The 17,280-nt window shown below is 49.4% G+C and overlaps 1 protein-coding gene across 1 annotated transcript; it reads right to left on the reverse strand.

Annotated features, from left to right (window-relative positions):
* Nucleotides 1-304: 304 nt before the first annotated feature.
* Nucleotides 305-15,489, reverse strand: Znf783 (zinc finger protein 783). Its single transcript, XM_026411183.2, has 6 exons — nt 15,345-15,489; nt 11,609-12,007; nt 11,395-11,521; nt 11,115-11,243; nt 5,363-5,491; nt 305-3,191 (listed from the first exon to the last, which is right to left on the reverse strand). The coding sequence occupies exons 1-6, from the start codon at nt 15,366-15,368 to the stop codon at nt 2,356-2,358; spliced, it is 1,644 nt and encodes a 547-aa protein (XP_026266968.1). The 5' UTR covers nt 15,369-15,489; the 3' UTR covers nt 305-2,355.
* Between the last annotated feature and the right edge of the window lie 1,791 nt (nt 15,490-17,280).

The following is a 17,280-nucleotide window of genomic DNA, read 5'->3' on the forward strand; positions in this document are numbered from 1 at the left end:
GCAGAGCTAGCTCCCCATTGGCCGACCTGGGAGGCTCCACCCCCAGCCTGCGTGCGTAAGGCCCCTGCGGCCTGGAGTCTGCGCCTCATTGGCTGGCCGGGAAGCTCGTCCCGCAGCGTGAGCCCCGGCCTTGCGCGCGAGGGCAGGTGTGAGTGTGAGGTGCAGGGGCTGCCTTTACCAGGGCCAGGCAACCCACGAGCGTCGCCAGCTGTGACTGGCCAGTGCGGCCGCTCACTTCCTACAAAAAAGAAACCAGGTCACGTGCACAATCATTTATGCCAACATGTTTATTAAGCACCGATTAAAGCAGAAGACTGCCACCTTCACAGTTGTTAAGGAATCTTAAGACCCAACCACTTCTTTGTTTCACAAATGAGGACGCTGAGGCCCAGAGCTGGGGAAGTCTGGGACCCAACCAGGGCTCCCACCTTCCGATTGTGGGGCACCACTGGGCTACTGCACCTTGTAGCCTCCACTGTTCATTTCAACCTAAGGAGCACTCTTTAAACACGTCCTATTGAGTGCCAGGGCAAACCCAATATGCATAGCCCAGAGCTGAGTACTGAATGCTTTGAAAATAAGAAAAGGGAAAAACACCTGAGCCTTGCAATTGAATGCTTGTATTTACAGAGTGCATTTAGCATTTAAAATTTTAGAATTTAAAATTCTGAGCCCTGAGGCACCACCAGAATATCTGAGCCTAGCTCTTGTAGCTGAGGGTTAAGCTGAGCAGCCACACTTGTACCACATCCTGCCTGCCCACGTGCTGATATTTGTCTCTGACTTGTGGGGCTCCAGACAAGCAGGAGCCTCAAGCAGGAGGTGCCTCTTTAGGATCTTGGCTAACCTGTCAGACTTTTATCCTTCCCCTTTCCCAGGGATGATGGCAATGTTACCATCTGCCCCCAACTCCATTCGGGACTGTGGAAAAGGGGTGAGGACAACAGGAAGTTGCCAGGGACCCAGAACCCACAGCCAGCTGGTCTGTAGGCAGCACCCAAGGTGGTGTGATTAAGGAATATAAGAAACTAGGCATCAAGACTTCTCCTTGCAGCCTGACAATAGCATACTATTAAAAACAGGTCATGGACCGATGCTTTGGTACAAGGGCACTAACCCTCACTCTTCCCAGGGGATTCTGACTGAGCAGGAAATCACTGGAAAAAAAAAATAGGAAACACTGAACTTGAAACTAAGAATATCACCAAGCGTCTTATTTGTGCAGTCTCTAAATTCAGTGCCAACAACTCCTAGATGAGGTGGGATGCACTGGAGCTGTTACCCTTTGACAGACAAGGAATGTGAGCCTAGAGGGGGGCTGAAGGATTCCCCAATCTCCTAGCCCTACTTAGCACCAGACCCCAAATTCTTTACCAGGAGAAACGAGGCCTGGAGAGTCCAGGCAGACTCCCCAGCCTCCCCCAGTCAGTCTTCCCCTTGAGGAAGGTCTTGGGCTCACAAGACTGCAGCACCCTCAAGACATCTTCTGGGTCCAGTCAATGGATCATGCACACCTATGAATCCTGAGATCTGGCAAGGGAGGCCATCCACACCTGATTTCCTTTCCTCTTTTAACTGATATCAAAAGTAAATAACAGATGAGACTGCCCTGTGAGGGAAGGACTAGGAAGACTGGGAGTCACTCAGAGCTCAGAAACATACAGCTGGGGAGAAGCTGTGCTTCTAAGACAGCAGCCAAATTCTGCCCATCAAAACCCTCTTCCTGCCCTGCCAGACCCACAAAGGAAGTGACAGAATTCCTGCCCTCAGGAGCTCCTGGTCCTCTTTGCAACTACACACAACGCTTACAAACACATTACAAAGTCTTCATTCAAAGAAAAAAAAAAGTCTCAAGCTAACAAAAGTAGAAAATGCAAATTCCGAGTGCCTTCTCTTGTGTCCTGTTCTCTCTGCTGTTTTCTCATGTGGAGCGCAGACAGACCTCTGTGCAGTCACTCCCAGTCCCTGAAGTCTCTATGGTCCATTCTGAAAGGACCACAGTCTCTGATCATCTTGACTGTAGCACCAGTCAAAAGCTACACCAAAAACTGGTGTTGTTTAAGCCTTTAGGGACCCTTTACAGGTCAAAAATGTAGAAAAAGATAGCACAGAGTGACACTCTTAGGAAAGAGAAAATAGAGGTACCTTGTCGCATATATATGATATCATCAAAAGGGCCACTGCTTTCCATTTGAATAGGGGAAACAATAAAAAAAAAAAACAAAAAAACCTCTCTCCAAGACATCCCAGAATAAGGGACCAGCATCAGGCACAAGGGAAAGCCCTAAGAGATAGAGCACAGGTCCTGCCAGGGATGCAGGAAGACAAGAGGATGCCCTGCAGGCTCCTGCCTGGTCAGCCCTCCTCTGCATGGCTGCGACCCTGCAGGGGTGAGCTCCCCTGGCCTGCAGAGGGCACAGGGAAATGCAGGCCCACCCGATGCCGGGCATGAGTCTGCATATGCACAGCCAGGTGGTGGTTTCGGTTGAAGGCCCGGCCACACTGGGGGCACTGGTAGGGTCGCTCACCAGTGTGGATACGCTGGTGACGCAAGAGGTCCGAGGGCCGGCGGAAGGCCTTGCCACAGTAGGGACAGGCAGGCCAGCCCTGATTGTTGCCTGTGTGCAGGCGCTGGTGAAGCAGCAGGCTCTTCCGCTGCTGGAAAAAGCGCAGGCATTCACTGCAGTGGTAAATCTTGGTGGCCGTGGGCCTCCGCCCCATGAAGGCACGCCCTCCCAGGGAATGGTGGCCCGCCGGCTCCTCGGGGAGCCAGCGGATGACAGGGCCAGGCACTACCACTTCCCCTGGCTCCAGCGTAGAGTGGCCTTCCCCCCATCTGGTGGGTGAGCCCCCGGGAGCTTCCCTGTGCTCCTCCTCCACGTGAGTCCTTTGATGGATTGTCAAATTAATCTTCAAGCGGAAGCTCTGCCCACAGTCAGGGCAGGGGAAGGTCCGTTCCCGACGGCGAGGGAGTACGCGGGGTGCTTCCCCAATGGTCCCTGGTGGCCGAGGCTCCCCAGTGCGCACCCTTGGCCTCCCCTGGGCGTGATGCCGCCTGGGGCCTCCAGTCCTGTTCCTAGGCCCTCTAGGTGTTCTACACTTGGTCCGGCTTGGGGACCCCAGGCGGAGCTGCTCAGGCACCATCTCCTCCTCAGACTGAGCTTCTGTCTTGATGGCCATGCCACCACCACCTGGCAAAGGAATCTATGTTGGTTCCAAGTCCTACTCCCACCTCCCCTGAATCCTTTCTCCTCCAAGGGCCCACAAGGAGGTCCTGCTCATGGGGCCTCACCAAGCAGGCACTGCCCTGTCCCGTCATTCAGTCCTGTTTGCTATCTTACTCCTCACTCCTGGAGGCTGAGCTGGGGAACCAGGAGAGAGGAAAGTAAACCACAAAAAAAAAACAGCTGCCAGATAGTCCCTGGGGTCAGAAGACAGATGGTAGGAGATAGGTAGGTGGGAAGGTGGAAGAGAGAACCTGGGCCATGGCAGAGGAGTCGGCAGGACCCTAAGAGTTCTGAAGTCAGTAGTTATGATCTGAAAAGCACAAGGAACTTGTGGGCCCCATTACCTCAGGACCAGGTGAGAGACCCCAGCAGCCTGGAGGAGGCCAGTGAATTAACCTCACACAATCCCTCATCCATATAACAAATGGGCCAATCCCTACTACCTGCCCACACCCTGCTTTCTGGGTGCAGAGAGCACCCTGTAAGGCAGCCTATGATTCCTGCCTGGGTCTCAGTGCAGGTATCCCCCGACTCAAGCAGGACTGAGTGAGGCCAGAGCCACCAGGATAACAGCAAAAAGCGTACTCTCGGGCTGGGGCTGGGGCTGAGTGGCAAAGCGCTTGCCTAGCATGTGTGAGGCACTGGATTTGATTCTCAGCACCACATATCTATAAATAAAATAAAGGCTGAAAGCCGGGGTCACTCCACAGGGTTGCTGCGAGGCTGGAATCAAAGCGGAACATCCTTTTGGTCACCCTTGACCACAGCCTGGTAGCCTTCAGTCTATTCCCAGCGGGGGATTCCCAGCCAGCCCAGACCAAGAGAGAAGACTAGGACCACAGGCTGACTGGGCCTGTGGGTCACACCTGGGGAGGGAAGGAGGAGGGAAGCCTCAGGACGAAGTCCTTCACCAGGTCTCATCCCCAGACCCCTGCTACTCCCAAAGGGCCCTCTGAGCTGTGTGAGGCTCTGCCGTGGTGACGGGCGCTGCCTATTTACTCACCTGGCCCCAGACTGGACATGATGTCCCTGGAAGGGGAAGCTGGTGACTCCCCCTCTGAAGATTCTCTCTCCTGTTTAATTGAGGACAAAATGCTGGTGTTTGCTGGAGGTCCTGCAAGACAGAGAATCCCATGGGGCCTTTCCTGACATGGGGTTCTTGCAGAGTGGCATGACCACCTCTTCAGCAGGCTCTGGCCATACCCAAGGGCCTGCCAGGAACAGTGACCCCCAGGCCTCAGTCCAGTTGACTGCAGAGGTAAGAAGAGAGATATGAAGGCCACAACCATAATCCCCCGCAAACTCAGGCTCACAATTTGTCCCTTTGCAACTGACTATCACGCTGATGGTCCTCAAAAGGAAAGAGGGTTTGGGGAGGCCTCAGAGCAGAGTCTCAGGTCTGCGATGGGCAGGGATACTGTCCTCCTCTATCTGAGAAGGTCCCACCTGACCGATTCCATGAGCTGAGTCCAAACTTATACAGTGGCCAGGAAGGAGCACACAGGAAGGAAGCAATTTCACTTCTACCTGCAGAGGGCCACATTCAGTGGGGGAAATACAAAGAAACCACAGGGGAGAAGGCAACACACTGAAGCTGGGCCAGCTGCAAGAAGGAAGAATAGGGAGGAGGAGCCAGAGGAGCCCGTGTGCGCTGAGACAGAAAGCCACATGCTCTGCTCAGTGTCCTCTGAGTTACAGTTCCAGCTCAGGATGGCAGGAACTGCCTGTGAACAGAAGCAAACAGAACTTGGGAGAGGTGACTAAAGCCAGTGTTCTCAGCAGGTCTTCAGAAAGAGGATGTTTACTGACACCTACAACATGCCTGCCACCCAGCACTGTGCTAGGCATGAGACATAAACTGCCTTGTTGATAGGACCACTGGAAGAAGCCCCAAGAGGCTCAATCCACATCCCTCCCCAAAAGCTCCATACAGATATTTTCTTGCACTGAAAAATCCAAAACCTACCTTCTTTTAGGGTCTACCTCAGGAGCCCCTTTCCCAGGAGCCCGTCCAGCTCAGCCCAGTCACATCCCCAGCTATCTTTCCTGCTGAACTTCTAGCACAGCTTGTGTTTGGTACTCATGCACTGCCAAAAGACACCATTCTTGTTGCTGTCCTGGCTGCCCTCACTCACCAGTGCCCGGCTTGGGTGGGGTCACTCCTGCTTCTTCGTTCTGTTGGTGTTGAGGGGCCTGCCCTTCTTTGGGCTCCTCCTGGGCATGGCTGACTGGACTGGGGACTTGCTCTGGATATGGAAGGAGACCTAAGGAATGCAAACCAGTGACACTGAGCACAACACGGAGATCTCCCAAACAGATGGCCAGGGACCCTCTGGGAAGTGTGTAAATGCAGAGTCCCAGGGACCTGGGACATCAGACCAAACACTGAGTGTGATGATGAGATGGCTTCACCTGTCACCCAGCCGCTAGATTCTCCTCTAGAGCCTCATTCCAGGAGGACTGCATAGTGTGATAATTGACACAGGATTGGCAACCAGGACATGACAGAGGGCTGCTGTTTAGGGTAGGGAGAGGAAACACAGTATTGTCTGTTCCACCAGCCATGATGGTGGCTGCTGGCCCCCACCCCAGCCCGCTCTCCACAGCATCAGAGAGCCCAAAGGCATGGCAGAAAATATACACTGCACATGTGGTCCTGAAGGTTCCCGAGTTTCCAAAGTGAAGTATTCCCTTTTGAGACAATGCTTCACCCTACACTTGTCCTCTTATTCAAGTCTACACAAAATGTCTGTCGAGGCTTGCCTCCCAGCAAGTCACAACAGCTCAGCCGTCACTGAAGTTGTCAAATCATAAGCCCCCAAATGAGCACATGTCACATGTGCCCCTCCCACAAGAAATGGAGCTCTGCTTTTTTTTTTTTTTTTTTTTTTAAGGAAAATACCTATGAAGAGAATGAAATGCATGATGAGTGAAAGGCTGACGGTGAAGGCTGATGAATCTACCATCCAACACAAGTTCAGCCAGAGGCCTACGGCACCAGGCAGTGCGTGCTGCGTGCCGTGAGCAATCAGACAGCACAGATGTGCACAGGCAATCCAGAACCACGGGAAAGAGGCTCCACCTCCACACCGGAACCCACAGTGGCTGTTCCGGAATTGCAGGATCCAGAGAACAAAGATTCATCAGAGACAAAAGCAACCCAAGCAGGGCCTGTCTGCTTGCCCTCCAATGGCATTCTTTTCAAAGGCAAATGGTTAACACCAACTGAGTGTAATCAGAGGGGAAAAAGAAGAATTCAGCTGGATTTGTAACTGGTAATGCTGCTACCAATTCCCCTCTTGAATAAGGGCACGACCTTGGATACCAATTGGTCACATTGTTCAGCAGACTTTATCTACAGAATAGTCATCAGCTCCCATAGAAAGCGTCGGCAGCGATCCTAAAAACGTCAGTGGGTCATCCGAAACCTCATCTTTGGACCCTTCCTAGAACAAAGAGAAACCCAGTGCCCATCCTCGTAAACCAGCCAAAGCATCACGGACGTGAGGCTGTGCAAGATCAAGCCTCAAGAGTGAGAAAAAGAAAGGTCCAAATCAAAATATGAAATCCTGACAGTTCTCAAGAACCCCCAAGGATAGAAAGTGACTTAATGACAGTGGAAAGGAGAGCTAAATCCTGGTGTAGTCAGATTTGGGGATGCAGAGTGAACAAGAGAACAGCACTAAGCCGGGCGCAGTGGCACACACCTGCAATCCCAGCGGCTCAGGAGGCTGAGGCAGGAGGATGGCAAGTTCAAACCCAGCCTCAGCAAAAGCAAGGCCCTAAGCAACTCAGTGAGACCCAGTCTCTATAAATAAAATACAAAGCAGGGCTGGGGATGTAGCTCAGTGGTCGAGTGCCCCTGAGCTCAATCCCTGGTACCAAAAAAAAAAAAAAAAAAAAGAACAGCACCCTCAGAGCCAGAGCAGTGCCGCACACTAGTGGTGCTCTAAGCAGAGGGGTGCCCAAGATGCACTCTGGTTATCAGAAGACCCATGTGTACCCTGGTCATCAGACCCCTCCCCCACATTCCACTAAGTGAGGGAAGCAAAGAGAGGCCCCAAGCCAGGTGGAGAGGCTATTATTTTGAAAGCACAGCAGGAGAGAGAGCTGTATCCTCTTCAAGATAACCTGGATTTTGCCAGTGACACTTCTGTCCCTGGTGCAGGCAGATCCTCAGCTCCTTAGGGACAGAAAAAACAGACCCAGAGAAGGATAAAAATGATGTGCCTAGAGTTAAGTTTGGCAATGTACAAATCTTTTCTTTCTTTTTTAAATGGAAATGTTCTGAGCATGGAGACCCATATTAGAGGGCAAGAGGACACAAGTTTACTTTAATAATTTCCCTATAAGAGGGCTTATTTATTTTGCAAACAAAAGCCTAAACATTAATAGAAATACTGGATACATTATTTTGAAATTATAGATACTATAGAATAACTAAATGTTGGGATCGGATATAAAAAGACTCAAATTTAAGTTATTATGCTAATAAAGGTGGGAATGTAACATTACAATGTAAAATTTTAAAAAAGTGATATACAAGTTTATAAAATCAAAATTAAATCTGAATCAGGAATGTCTATATGAACTCATTTCTTTTCAAAAATGCACATTTTTGCCAGGCATGGTGGCACCCACCTGTAATCCCAGCAGCTCAGGAGGCTGAGGCAGGAGGATCAAGAGTTCAAAGCTAGCCTCAGCAAAAGCAAGGTACTAAGCAATTCAGTGAGACCCCGTCTCTAAATAAAATACAAAATAGGACTGGGGATGTAGCTCAGTGGTCAAGTGTCCCTGAGTTCAATCCCTAGTACCCCACCCCCAAATGCATATTTTCAGGGCTTCCAGATAGCTAACACATGCAGGTCCCAGGATGGTGGCACAACAGAGAGGGTGTCAAAGCCCTGTGCCCTTCCCCCAGGTTTCACCCTTTGTCTCTCTTCACCTGTATCCTTTATAATAAACCAGTAAGCAGGCAGCACATAGTCAGTGAATAAGGCAAAGTTCCAGCCCTCATGGAGACAGCAAATCAACTAGGTCTATCTAACATTCCAAGAGAAAAACATAAGACAAGAACAAAAACAGCCACACAAATGGTTAACAGGGATATAAACAGAAAAAAACACCCAGAAGTAACACCTAAAATTTATAACTAGCACTCATCTAGGGTCTCTAAATACTATGCTTCACTAAAAACAATAAAAACTTCTTGACGAGGGGCTGGGGTGGACATCAGTGGCAGAGCACTTGCACAGCACGTGGAGGCCCTGGGTTTCTTCCCCAGACAAAACAGAAAATCCACGGAGAAACTGATTCCAGGCCCAGGGCAGGAAATACACAAAACAAATCTCATGTATCTTAAGGTGTCAGAAACTCATCAAGGTCATGTTAAAATGACCTCTGGGCAAAACTTGAAAACGATTCCACTTGCCAAAGATGGTACAATTTAAATATGAAAATAATGGCTACAAAGGACTGGCACAAACAAAATATTTTAAAATCTGAGAAGTCATAATACTTGAAAACAACACAAAACAAAAAGCCCAAGCCTTTGGCCGCCTTTGGAGGCTACAAGGACAGAAAAGTCATCATTCAAAAAACTGATGTAGGAAAGAGTGAAGCATCTATCCTGCCTCTTCTGTACTGTAGTTCAGGGTAACTAAAAGGATTGATTAGAGGAACTATTCATCACAAAAGAGCTTTAGCTTTTAAGAACAGAAGTAATGACACTTTCACTATTTTGCTACCCTTAATGAAATAATGAAGCCAGGCAGCAATTTCCATGGCTAATTAAAGTCACTGGTGAAAACCTGACAGGAACTTCATAACAGAAGCATGACGCCGACAATCTCAATAAAAAAGACAACCAGACCCCAGCGCCTGCTGGCCCACAGGAGTAAGGGGCACACAGCAACACCTCTGAAGAAGTCTTCTCAAAAACACTGAACCTGAGTCTACATAAACTGCTAATCCACCTCCCAATCCATAGGAAATGCAGGAAATAAGAGACCATGTTAATGACACCAAATCCAAAATGTGGGAAACAATAGCATTAAAAAGATGTAAAATACGCCAGACACGGTGGTGCACACCTGTAATCCCAGCTGCTTGGGAGGGTTAGGCAAGAGGATAGTAAGTTTGAGGCCTGTGAGACCCTGTCTCAAAATTAAAACTTTTTAAAAGGGCTTGGGGTGTAACTCAGTGTAGAGAACTTGCCTAGTATATGCAAAGTCCTGGGATCTATCCACTGTAACACACACACACACACACACACACACACAGAGATAAATGACAATAAAATGACAAAAAATAAATGGCTTGGGTAGTGTCTATCAGCTAATGAATGATTAAACAAAGTGTGGTATGTCCACAAAATGGAATATTATTCAGTCACAAGAGAAATGAAGCACTCACACAGACTACAACATGGATGAACTTTGAAAACATGCTCGGTGAAAGAAGACAGACACAAAGGATCATATTATATGATTACATTTATGTGACATATCAGAATAGGCAAATTCCAGAGGCAGAAGGCAGGCTAGTGGCTGAGAGGACCTGGGCAGGAGAGAGGGCAGCAGGGAGTGACTACTAATGGATACAGGTCTCTCTTTTTTTTTCAGATGTTGATGGACATTTATTTTATTCACTTATTTATATGCAGTCCTGAGAATCGAACCCAATGCCTCACACATGCTAGGCAAGTGCTCTACTACTACGGAGCCACAACTCCAGCCCCAAGGGTCTCTTTTGATCGGACACAAAAGTTCTAAAGTTAGATTGTGGTGATGATTGCACATCTCTTAATATACCAAGAACCACTGAATTGTACGCTTTAATAGAGAAATTCTATGGTGTATAATTATATCTCAATGAAGCTGTTGAAAAGGGGGATGACTTTTTATAGATTTAAGAAACAGGCTGGGGATGTAGCTCAGTGGTAGAGCACTAGACTGCCATGCAAGAGGCCCTGGGTTTGATCTCCAGCACCAAGAAAAAATAAAGAGTCACTTATAAATCAAATGCAATGCATGGACTTTGGATTATGAGATTAGGATCCAAACCCTACTGAAAACATTGTTGAGGGAAAGAGAACAAGGACCAATCATTAATTGTTGTTTTTGGTTTTGTTTTTGTTTTTTTAGGGGAAGGAGTATAAAAATGGTATCATGGCTGTGTGTACAAAAAGGAAAGAGACAGATGAAGCAAATGTTGAAGAAACAAGATCATGTTAGGTCCCAGCAATAATTTGGAGGTTTACTGTCTTGTTCTCTCTGCTTTCATTTATTTGTTTTTTAAATTCAAAAATGTTCCCCAGAGCTGGGGACATGACTCAGTGGTACAGTGCTTGTCTGGCATGCACCAGGCCCCAGGTTCAATAACCAGCACTGCAAAAAAGAAAAGAAAAGAAAAAAAAGAGTCCCCCAGAGGATTCTGATAGGCAGTGTCACCTTTGGAGACTGTCTATAGGAGGACCCAGCCCCAGCCTCCTTCTCACAAAGGAACCCTAGTGCCACAGCAGCTTCCTGATGCAGGCTAAGCTGGGGAGCAGAAACGGGCAGGTGGACACGGACAGCACTGAAGACATCAAGAAGTGATGGCGATGTCACTGCACTGTCACATCAGTGATAATCAGCCCTATTTATCATGGAACAAGAACGTTCCCATGCTCTACATTTCCCTTTGTGACTACCCCTCCTACAGATCCGAAACCACAGGACTTTAAAAAGAAGTCTTCCACCTGCCCCCACCTGGGGTGGCCTTGGAGAGCAGCCCACTCTGGGATAAGGGTCTGTGCTCCCTTCCCAGTTCTCAGATTATCTGGACACCTAGGAGGTGAGCCTGTGGTCCACTATGCCCCAGTCACTCCCTCTTGTACCCACTTACCAGTGTCCAGCCTCCTTGGACATGCGGCCTCTTCCTCAGTCCCCTTCTCCTTGCTTTGCTGGTCTTCAGGACAAGGCTCCTCTCCTCTCTCTATCCGGGTGAGGATGTCAGGTTTGGAGATGGCATAATCTGCATACAGAACAGGGACAGGATGGGTAAAGATCTGGGACCCATATACCCATGGAGAGGCTCTGATGTCCAAAGTAAAAGAAGCAAAGCAAAGACAGACTGCAAGAGCCCAACCTCGGACAAAGGCCCAGAGACCCCTACACATCCTTACCCAGGGAGACCAGTGTCTCATAGTTGCCCCTCATCACATGCTTGTAGAGCTCCTTCTGCCAGTCCTCCAGCTTGCCCCACTCAGGCTGGGAGAAGTAAACGGCCACATCATCAAAGGTCACGGGCACCTGGAACCACAAGTGTCACACTCGCTCACCCACACACTTACAGGCACAGCCCCAAGGGCTCCCAACTCCAGGGTACCCAAAGGCTACCTTGGGGACCTCCCCCTTGCTGCCAGGGGGCAGCCGAAGGATCCAGAAGTTCCTGTTGCGCAGCAGGTTCTCCACATTCTCCAGCCGCCGCTGCAGCAGCCCGTACTCCTGCAGCAGGGTCCCCAGCACGGCCCACTTGCCCTCCAACTGGTTGCCAAACTCCACGGCCGTCTTCTCACAATCAGCCAGCTTCTTCTCTGCTGTCCCAGTGCGTCCCTCCAGAGTCAGCACGCGGGCCAGGCAGGAATCCACCTTCTTCTCCAAGGCCTGAATGGCAGCCACCACTGTCCACAGCGTGATCTCTGTGGAGTAGAGGTATGAGTTCTTCTCAGCAGCTGGCTGGGGCGACGGAGGTGTTAGAGGTCTCTGGTCCTCCATTCGCTTGTCCCCCCCTGGAATCTGCCCAAAATAAGAGAAAAGAGAGATATTACCAAAATTATACAATCAAAATTTCCAACTCCAAACTCAGAATGACTCCTGCTCCAGTGCAGCCCCATCTGGGATCCTGCTGGCCAAAGAGCAGAAAAGTGGAGAAGATGGGAGGCCAGAACATCAAGCAGGAGTCCAGCTCTGGTAACTGGAGATGGTGGCTGCACCAGGGTGTTGGCCGGTGGTAAACGGGAGGAAAAACAGCCAAAGAAGGAAAGCATCGACAATCTTAGGTGACTCCCATTCTCATTCCTGAGAATGAAGGGGCAAGGCTTATCACAGGGAGAAAGAACATGAGCCCTGCAAGGAGCTCCCAAGCCACACCCACACATTGGTTGACGTTAGGCTTGGTTTTTAAAACACCTTCCAAAGAATTCATTTCCACATCTAGAAAATAGAATATCTAGAACAATAGTGTCTACATAATAGTATTTTGAAAAATGATGAGACAATATTTTGTAAAAAACCAGTGTAATGTACTTCACATAACAAATAATGGGGGCTGGGGTTGTGGCTCAGCGGTAGAGTGCTTGCCTAGCATGCACGAGGCCCTGGGTTCAATCCTCAACACCACATAAAAATAAACAAACAAACAAAATAAAGGTATTGTGTTAAAAAAAATAATGTGAGTCCTGTATTGTTGCGGCTAAGACAACAACAGTGATAGCTACAGACTGAATATTTGGGTCTCCCCCAGATTTGCATGTTGAAGCACTAATCTCCAATATGATGGATGGCATTTGAAAGTGCAGCCTTTGGGAGCCACATGGTGGGTGGAATAGGACTGTTGCCCTGAAAGAAGAGACATAAAAGCAATGATATCTTTCTCCACGGTGTAAGACTATGATGAGAAGGCAGCCAACCACAAACCAGGAAGAGTCCCCACCAGGAACCAAATCAGTGGCACTGTGATCTTGGACTACCAGCCTCCAGAACTGTGAGGAGGAAAATTTCTGCTGTTTAAGCCACCAGTCTATTATACTTTGTTATAGCAGCTGGCTAAGAAGATGATGTTGATGAGGCCATGCTCTGGCTCAGGGATACTCTAGGACAGTCAATGGCCTTTTTTTCCTCCATCTTGCATTCCATCATTCTTCAGCAGCTTGGAAAAAAAGGCCTGCAGGCCTCAGCTTAGCTGGGAGTATGGTGTGCAAGTCCTCACTGAACATGTACAATGCCCCAATGCTGGTTTGCATTGCTAAAAGCCTTCTGGAAAGACAGGCTGACGTCGTGGCAGTGTGTCCTTGCCCACTTCATGGTTACATCAACAGCTAGTCCCATTTGTTTGACTGCTGAAATTATCTCAAATCCATTCACTTTTCTCTTTGTCCACCACCATTGCCAAGCCCCATCACCTTTCACCTGGGCCACTACAATTCCGCCCACCTGGTTTCCCCACTTCAACCTTCTCCTCCATAATACACTTTCCACAGTGTAGTCAGTAATCTTTTGAAACACAAACTAGACTACTTCAGTCCTTGCTGAAAACTCTTCAGTAGCTCCCCAGCGCACCTAGAAAAAATGTGAACTTCTTAATATCCAGCCAGCCCCTCTGACCTGACATACTCCGTCATTTGCTACACTCCAGCCATATGACCTTCTATGGCTGGGATGCATCCAGCTCTCCTTCACCCTCTCCTGGGCTTTCCCATGCACCTCTCCAGGCCTGAGTCCCTTCACCTTTATAGTTTCCACTTAAACACCATCTCACAGAGCCTTTCCCCAAGTGCTGCACTGACCAAAAGTCCCTGTTAGCCTCTTCCTTCACAGTGCTAATAATCTAAACTCACCACCAGACTTATGGTTTTTCTCCCAGGTGAACATAAGTCCCATGAGGGTGTGTGTCATTTACCACTGTGCTCCCAGCTTCATAAAGTGCCTCACCCACAGAAGATGTTTGATAACTATTTATTAAATAAATTAATTAATAATTAATGCATTCAGTAATAATGAGTGAACACCTAACACAGTAAAGGCAGGGTGCACAAAAAATTGATGTTTCTTCCTTCTCCAAGAGAAAAATTCTGTAGAGAAATGCAGTTGACTCTCTGTATCTGCAGGTTCCACATCCAAAGATTCTACAAACCTGAGTAAAAACATTTGGAAAGAAAAAATTGGGTCTGAACTGAATATGTACATTCAGTCATTATTCCCTAAACAAAAGAGCATAACACCTATATACATAGCATTCCCCTTGTATTAGGAATTATAGGCAATCTAGAGGTGATGTAGAGGATTGCTGTAGGTAATATGCAAATATTATTTCATTTCCTGGCTACCAAGATTTGAGACCTAACAATGTGACAGGATGGGCTGACAAAGTCCCTGAGCGAATCTGTCCTGTTGGGAGCTTCTTGGCTCTCAGGTGCTGCAAGATGGCTGAGGGGAAGATGCAGATGAGTAGGAAAAGTCGGGAAGGTACTGAAGAAGGCTCCAGCGAGGTGGGGCTGATGACACCTGTACAGGTACAGAAAGGCCTCCTAGGGGTTTCCTAAGAACAGGGTCATAAACCTGCAGAATCCCCAGCCCTCTCTCACATTCAAAACTCAGCCACAGGGACAAAGTTCTCCTTAAGAAGGACCCAAGAAAACGAGGGTCTCAGAAACTTGGCTGAGATGAATCAGTAGTAGATATAATAGTTAATAGTAGTAGATAAACGTCCTTTACAAGCGTTTTTTCTACTATGTCAAAATGCCCAAAGGATCATTTTCTCTGAATTAGCCATACTGCACATTTCAAACCAGCATTCTAAAACTGCAAAAACAATCCTTTTAAAAAAAGGAATGAAAACCTGTTGTAAACAGGGGCCAGTATCCTTCCGTAAGTAAAATCCAGTAGAATACTAGATATCCACAGTCCAGGCCTGGCCCAGGCTCAACACCCGCTGGGGAGGTGCGGAGCCTCGGCCGGCCAGTCTAGTCCCGGGCCTCAGCCATCCACCCTCCCTTGCCCGATCGGGCCGCGAGCCTCAAGAGAGACAATGGACAAGGACACAGCTACTCGGTTCACTCGCAAGATCCGTCGCCGTGTCCGGGCAGGAGGCAGGCGCCAGGCCTCGCAGGGCCCCGGAGGGACAGGTCGCGGGCCGTGCGCCGCGCGCCGTCGGGGCCCCGCGCGCGGGGCCTGGCGCTGGGCCGCGGGGTCGGTGGCCTGCAGGCGGCCGCGGGCGGCAACCGGCCGGGCCGGGCCAGGGCACGGGCCAGAGGAGCCAGTGTGCCCCCGCGGCCGGGCGCGCCAAGTCCCTCGCGCTGGGCCACGCGGCCGCGGCGGCCCTTCTCGGGCGGCGTCCGCGAGCCGGGGCGCTTACCCGCGCGGGCGGCGCCTCGGCCATGGCGGCCTGCGTCCTTGCTGGGCTGCGATCCTCAGGCCTGGTGCGGGCGGCGGCGGCGGAGCGGGTGCCGCCCAGCCTCGGAGCTCCCGCCGGGCGGCCGCGAGCTGCGTCCCGAGCCACGTGCCCCGGGGGCCCTTTAAAAAAGAGCTGCGCCGGGCGGCAGCGCCCGTGGGCGCGCACAGCGCCCCCTGCAGCCGGTAGGACCGCACGCCCCCCGCGCCCCTCCGCGGGAGCCCGAGCGGCCGCCGCGCACCCACCTGGGTCGGCGCCCGCCGAGGGAGCCCGCGGGAAAGTTCAGCCCTGGGACCCAGCACCTGCAGGGGCCGCGCCCGCGCTGCCCAGCGTATGGAGACGCGCTGTTCCAGCGCCTCCAGCTGACGAGCGGGGCGTTTATTAGTGTGGGGAAAGTATGTTTTAAACTCCTTTTATTTTGTTTTACAGGACAAATGAATAGACCTAAGGAGAAATGTTTCATTCAATTTTAAAAAAAGAAAGAAAAGCCTCTCCTCCGCCAAGTCCTGTTTCGTACGGTGTCACCTTTTCAGTATTTCTGGGTGCCTTTCGTCATTCATCCTGGGGCCTACTCCGTGAGCAGGCGTCGTGGCTGTGTGTCCGGAGCCCTCCGTCCACCCAGTGCGACCTGCCCATCGCTCGCACCCGGGGATCCCGCTAGCCTTGGCTCCAGGCCACGATCACAGCCAGTTGACTTGTCTCCAGTGGCGACCCCGCTCCATCCAGAACGCTCTCTTTCTCTGTAAGGGGAGAGCCTTCCTCTGAACGCCAGAATTCACACCCGCGCATAGAGTCACGTGTGCTGCGTGCAGCTCAGGGGGTTTTTTTTCTCTCTGCTTTTTCTGCATCTCCTATTCATCTTAGGGTCTTTTTCCAACAAGCCAGAAAATTCTTTATACTAGATCGGAGGTTTTGTTTATTTGTATGTTTCGGTTTGTTTTTTGAGGGAGGCAGAGAATTATTTCACCCAATATTTTATTCTAATGTAAGTGTGATCAATTAACATAGTAAGTACATAAAGAATCATCCTCTTGGGCTGGGGATGTGGCTCAAGTGGTAGCGCGCTCGCCTGGCATGCGTGCGGCCCGGGTTCGATCCTCAGCACCACATACCAACAAAGATGTTGTGTCCGCCGAGAACTAAAAAATAAATATTAAAAAAATTCTCTCTCTCTCTCTCTCTCTCTCTCTCTTAAAAAAAAAAAAAAAAAAAGAATCATCCTCTCTATGATGCACCTCTAGAATTTGGGGATAGATTAGGAGTGTTACTTTAAGGTAACAAATCAACATTTAGCATTATTCATTTTGGAAATTCTTTTTTTTTTCTTTTAGTTGTGGATGGGCACATATCTTTATTTCACTTGAAAGCAAATGAAAGAGAATAAAAAAGAAAGGGAGGGCTGGGGTTGTGGCTCAGTGGTAGAGGTCTTGCTTTGCACAGGTGAGGAGGCACTGGGTTCGATCTTCAGCACCACATATAAATAAATAGTTGTCCATATATATATATATATGGAAAGAAAGAGAGAACTCAACGGAACAACAAAAAACAGCGGAGGGGCACATTTTCAACAGGGAAAATGGAAACAGGCTACAACAAGGGTCTGAGTTTTACAGGATTTAGCAGGGCCAGGTCCTAGGAGAAGTTGGTCTGTTACTTTTGGTGGGTTTACTGTATGGGGAGGGGATTTTGGTAGATAAGGGAGATTGTGACAGGTCAGATTGCAGAGCTCCCTTTTCAGAGGGTTTTGTAAGTCTCTATTTCCTCCATTATTTATTTATTTTTCATATAGTGCTGAGGATCAAACCCAGTGCCTCACACATGCTAGGCAAGCACTCTACCACTGAGCTACAACCCCAGCCCCCATTTTGGAAATTCTTATAACATCATCTAAAAGAAAAAT

The sequence above is a fragment of the Urocitellus parryii genome, chromosome 3 (genome assembly GCF_045843805.1).
Source record: "Urocitellus parryii isolate mUroPar1 chromosome 3, mUroPar1.hap1, whole genome shotgun sequence".
NCBI classification, from domain to species: domain Eukaryota; kingdom Metazoa; phylum Chordata; class Mammalia; order Rodentia; family Sciuridae; genus Urocitellus; species Urocitellus parryii.

Coding starts and splice junctions, on each gene's coding strand:
- Znf783 (XM_026411183.2), bottom strand. CDS start 15,368: ATGGCCGAGGCGCCGCCCGCGCGG. Junction 11,244..11,394: donor TGAGACACTGGTCTCCCTGG/GTAAGGATGTGT, acceptor TTCTGTATGCAG/ATTATGCCATCTCCAAACCT. Junction 3,192..5,362: donor CCCACCCAAGCCGGGCACTG/GTGAGTGAGGGC, acceptor TTCCTTTGCCAG/GTGGTGGTGGCATGGCCATC.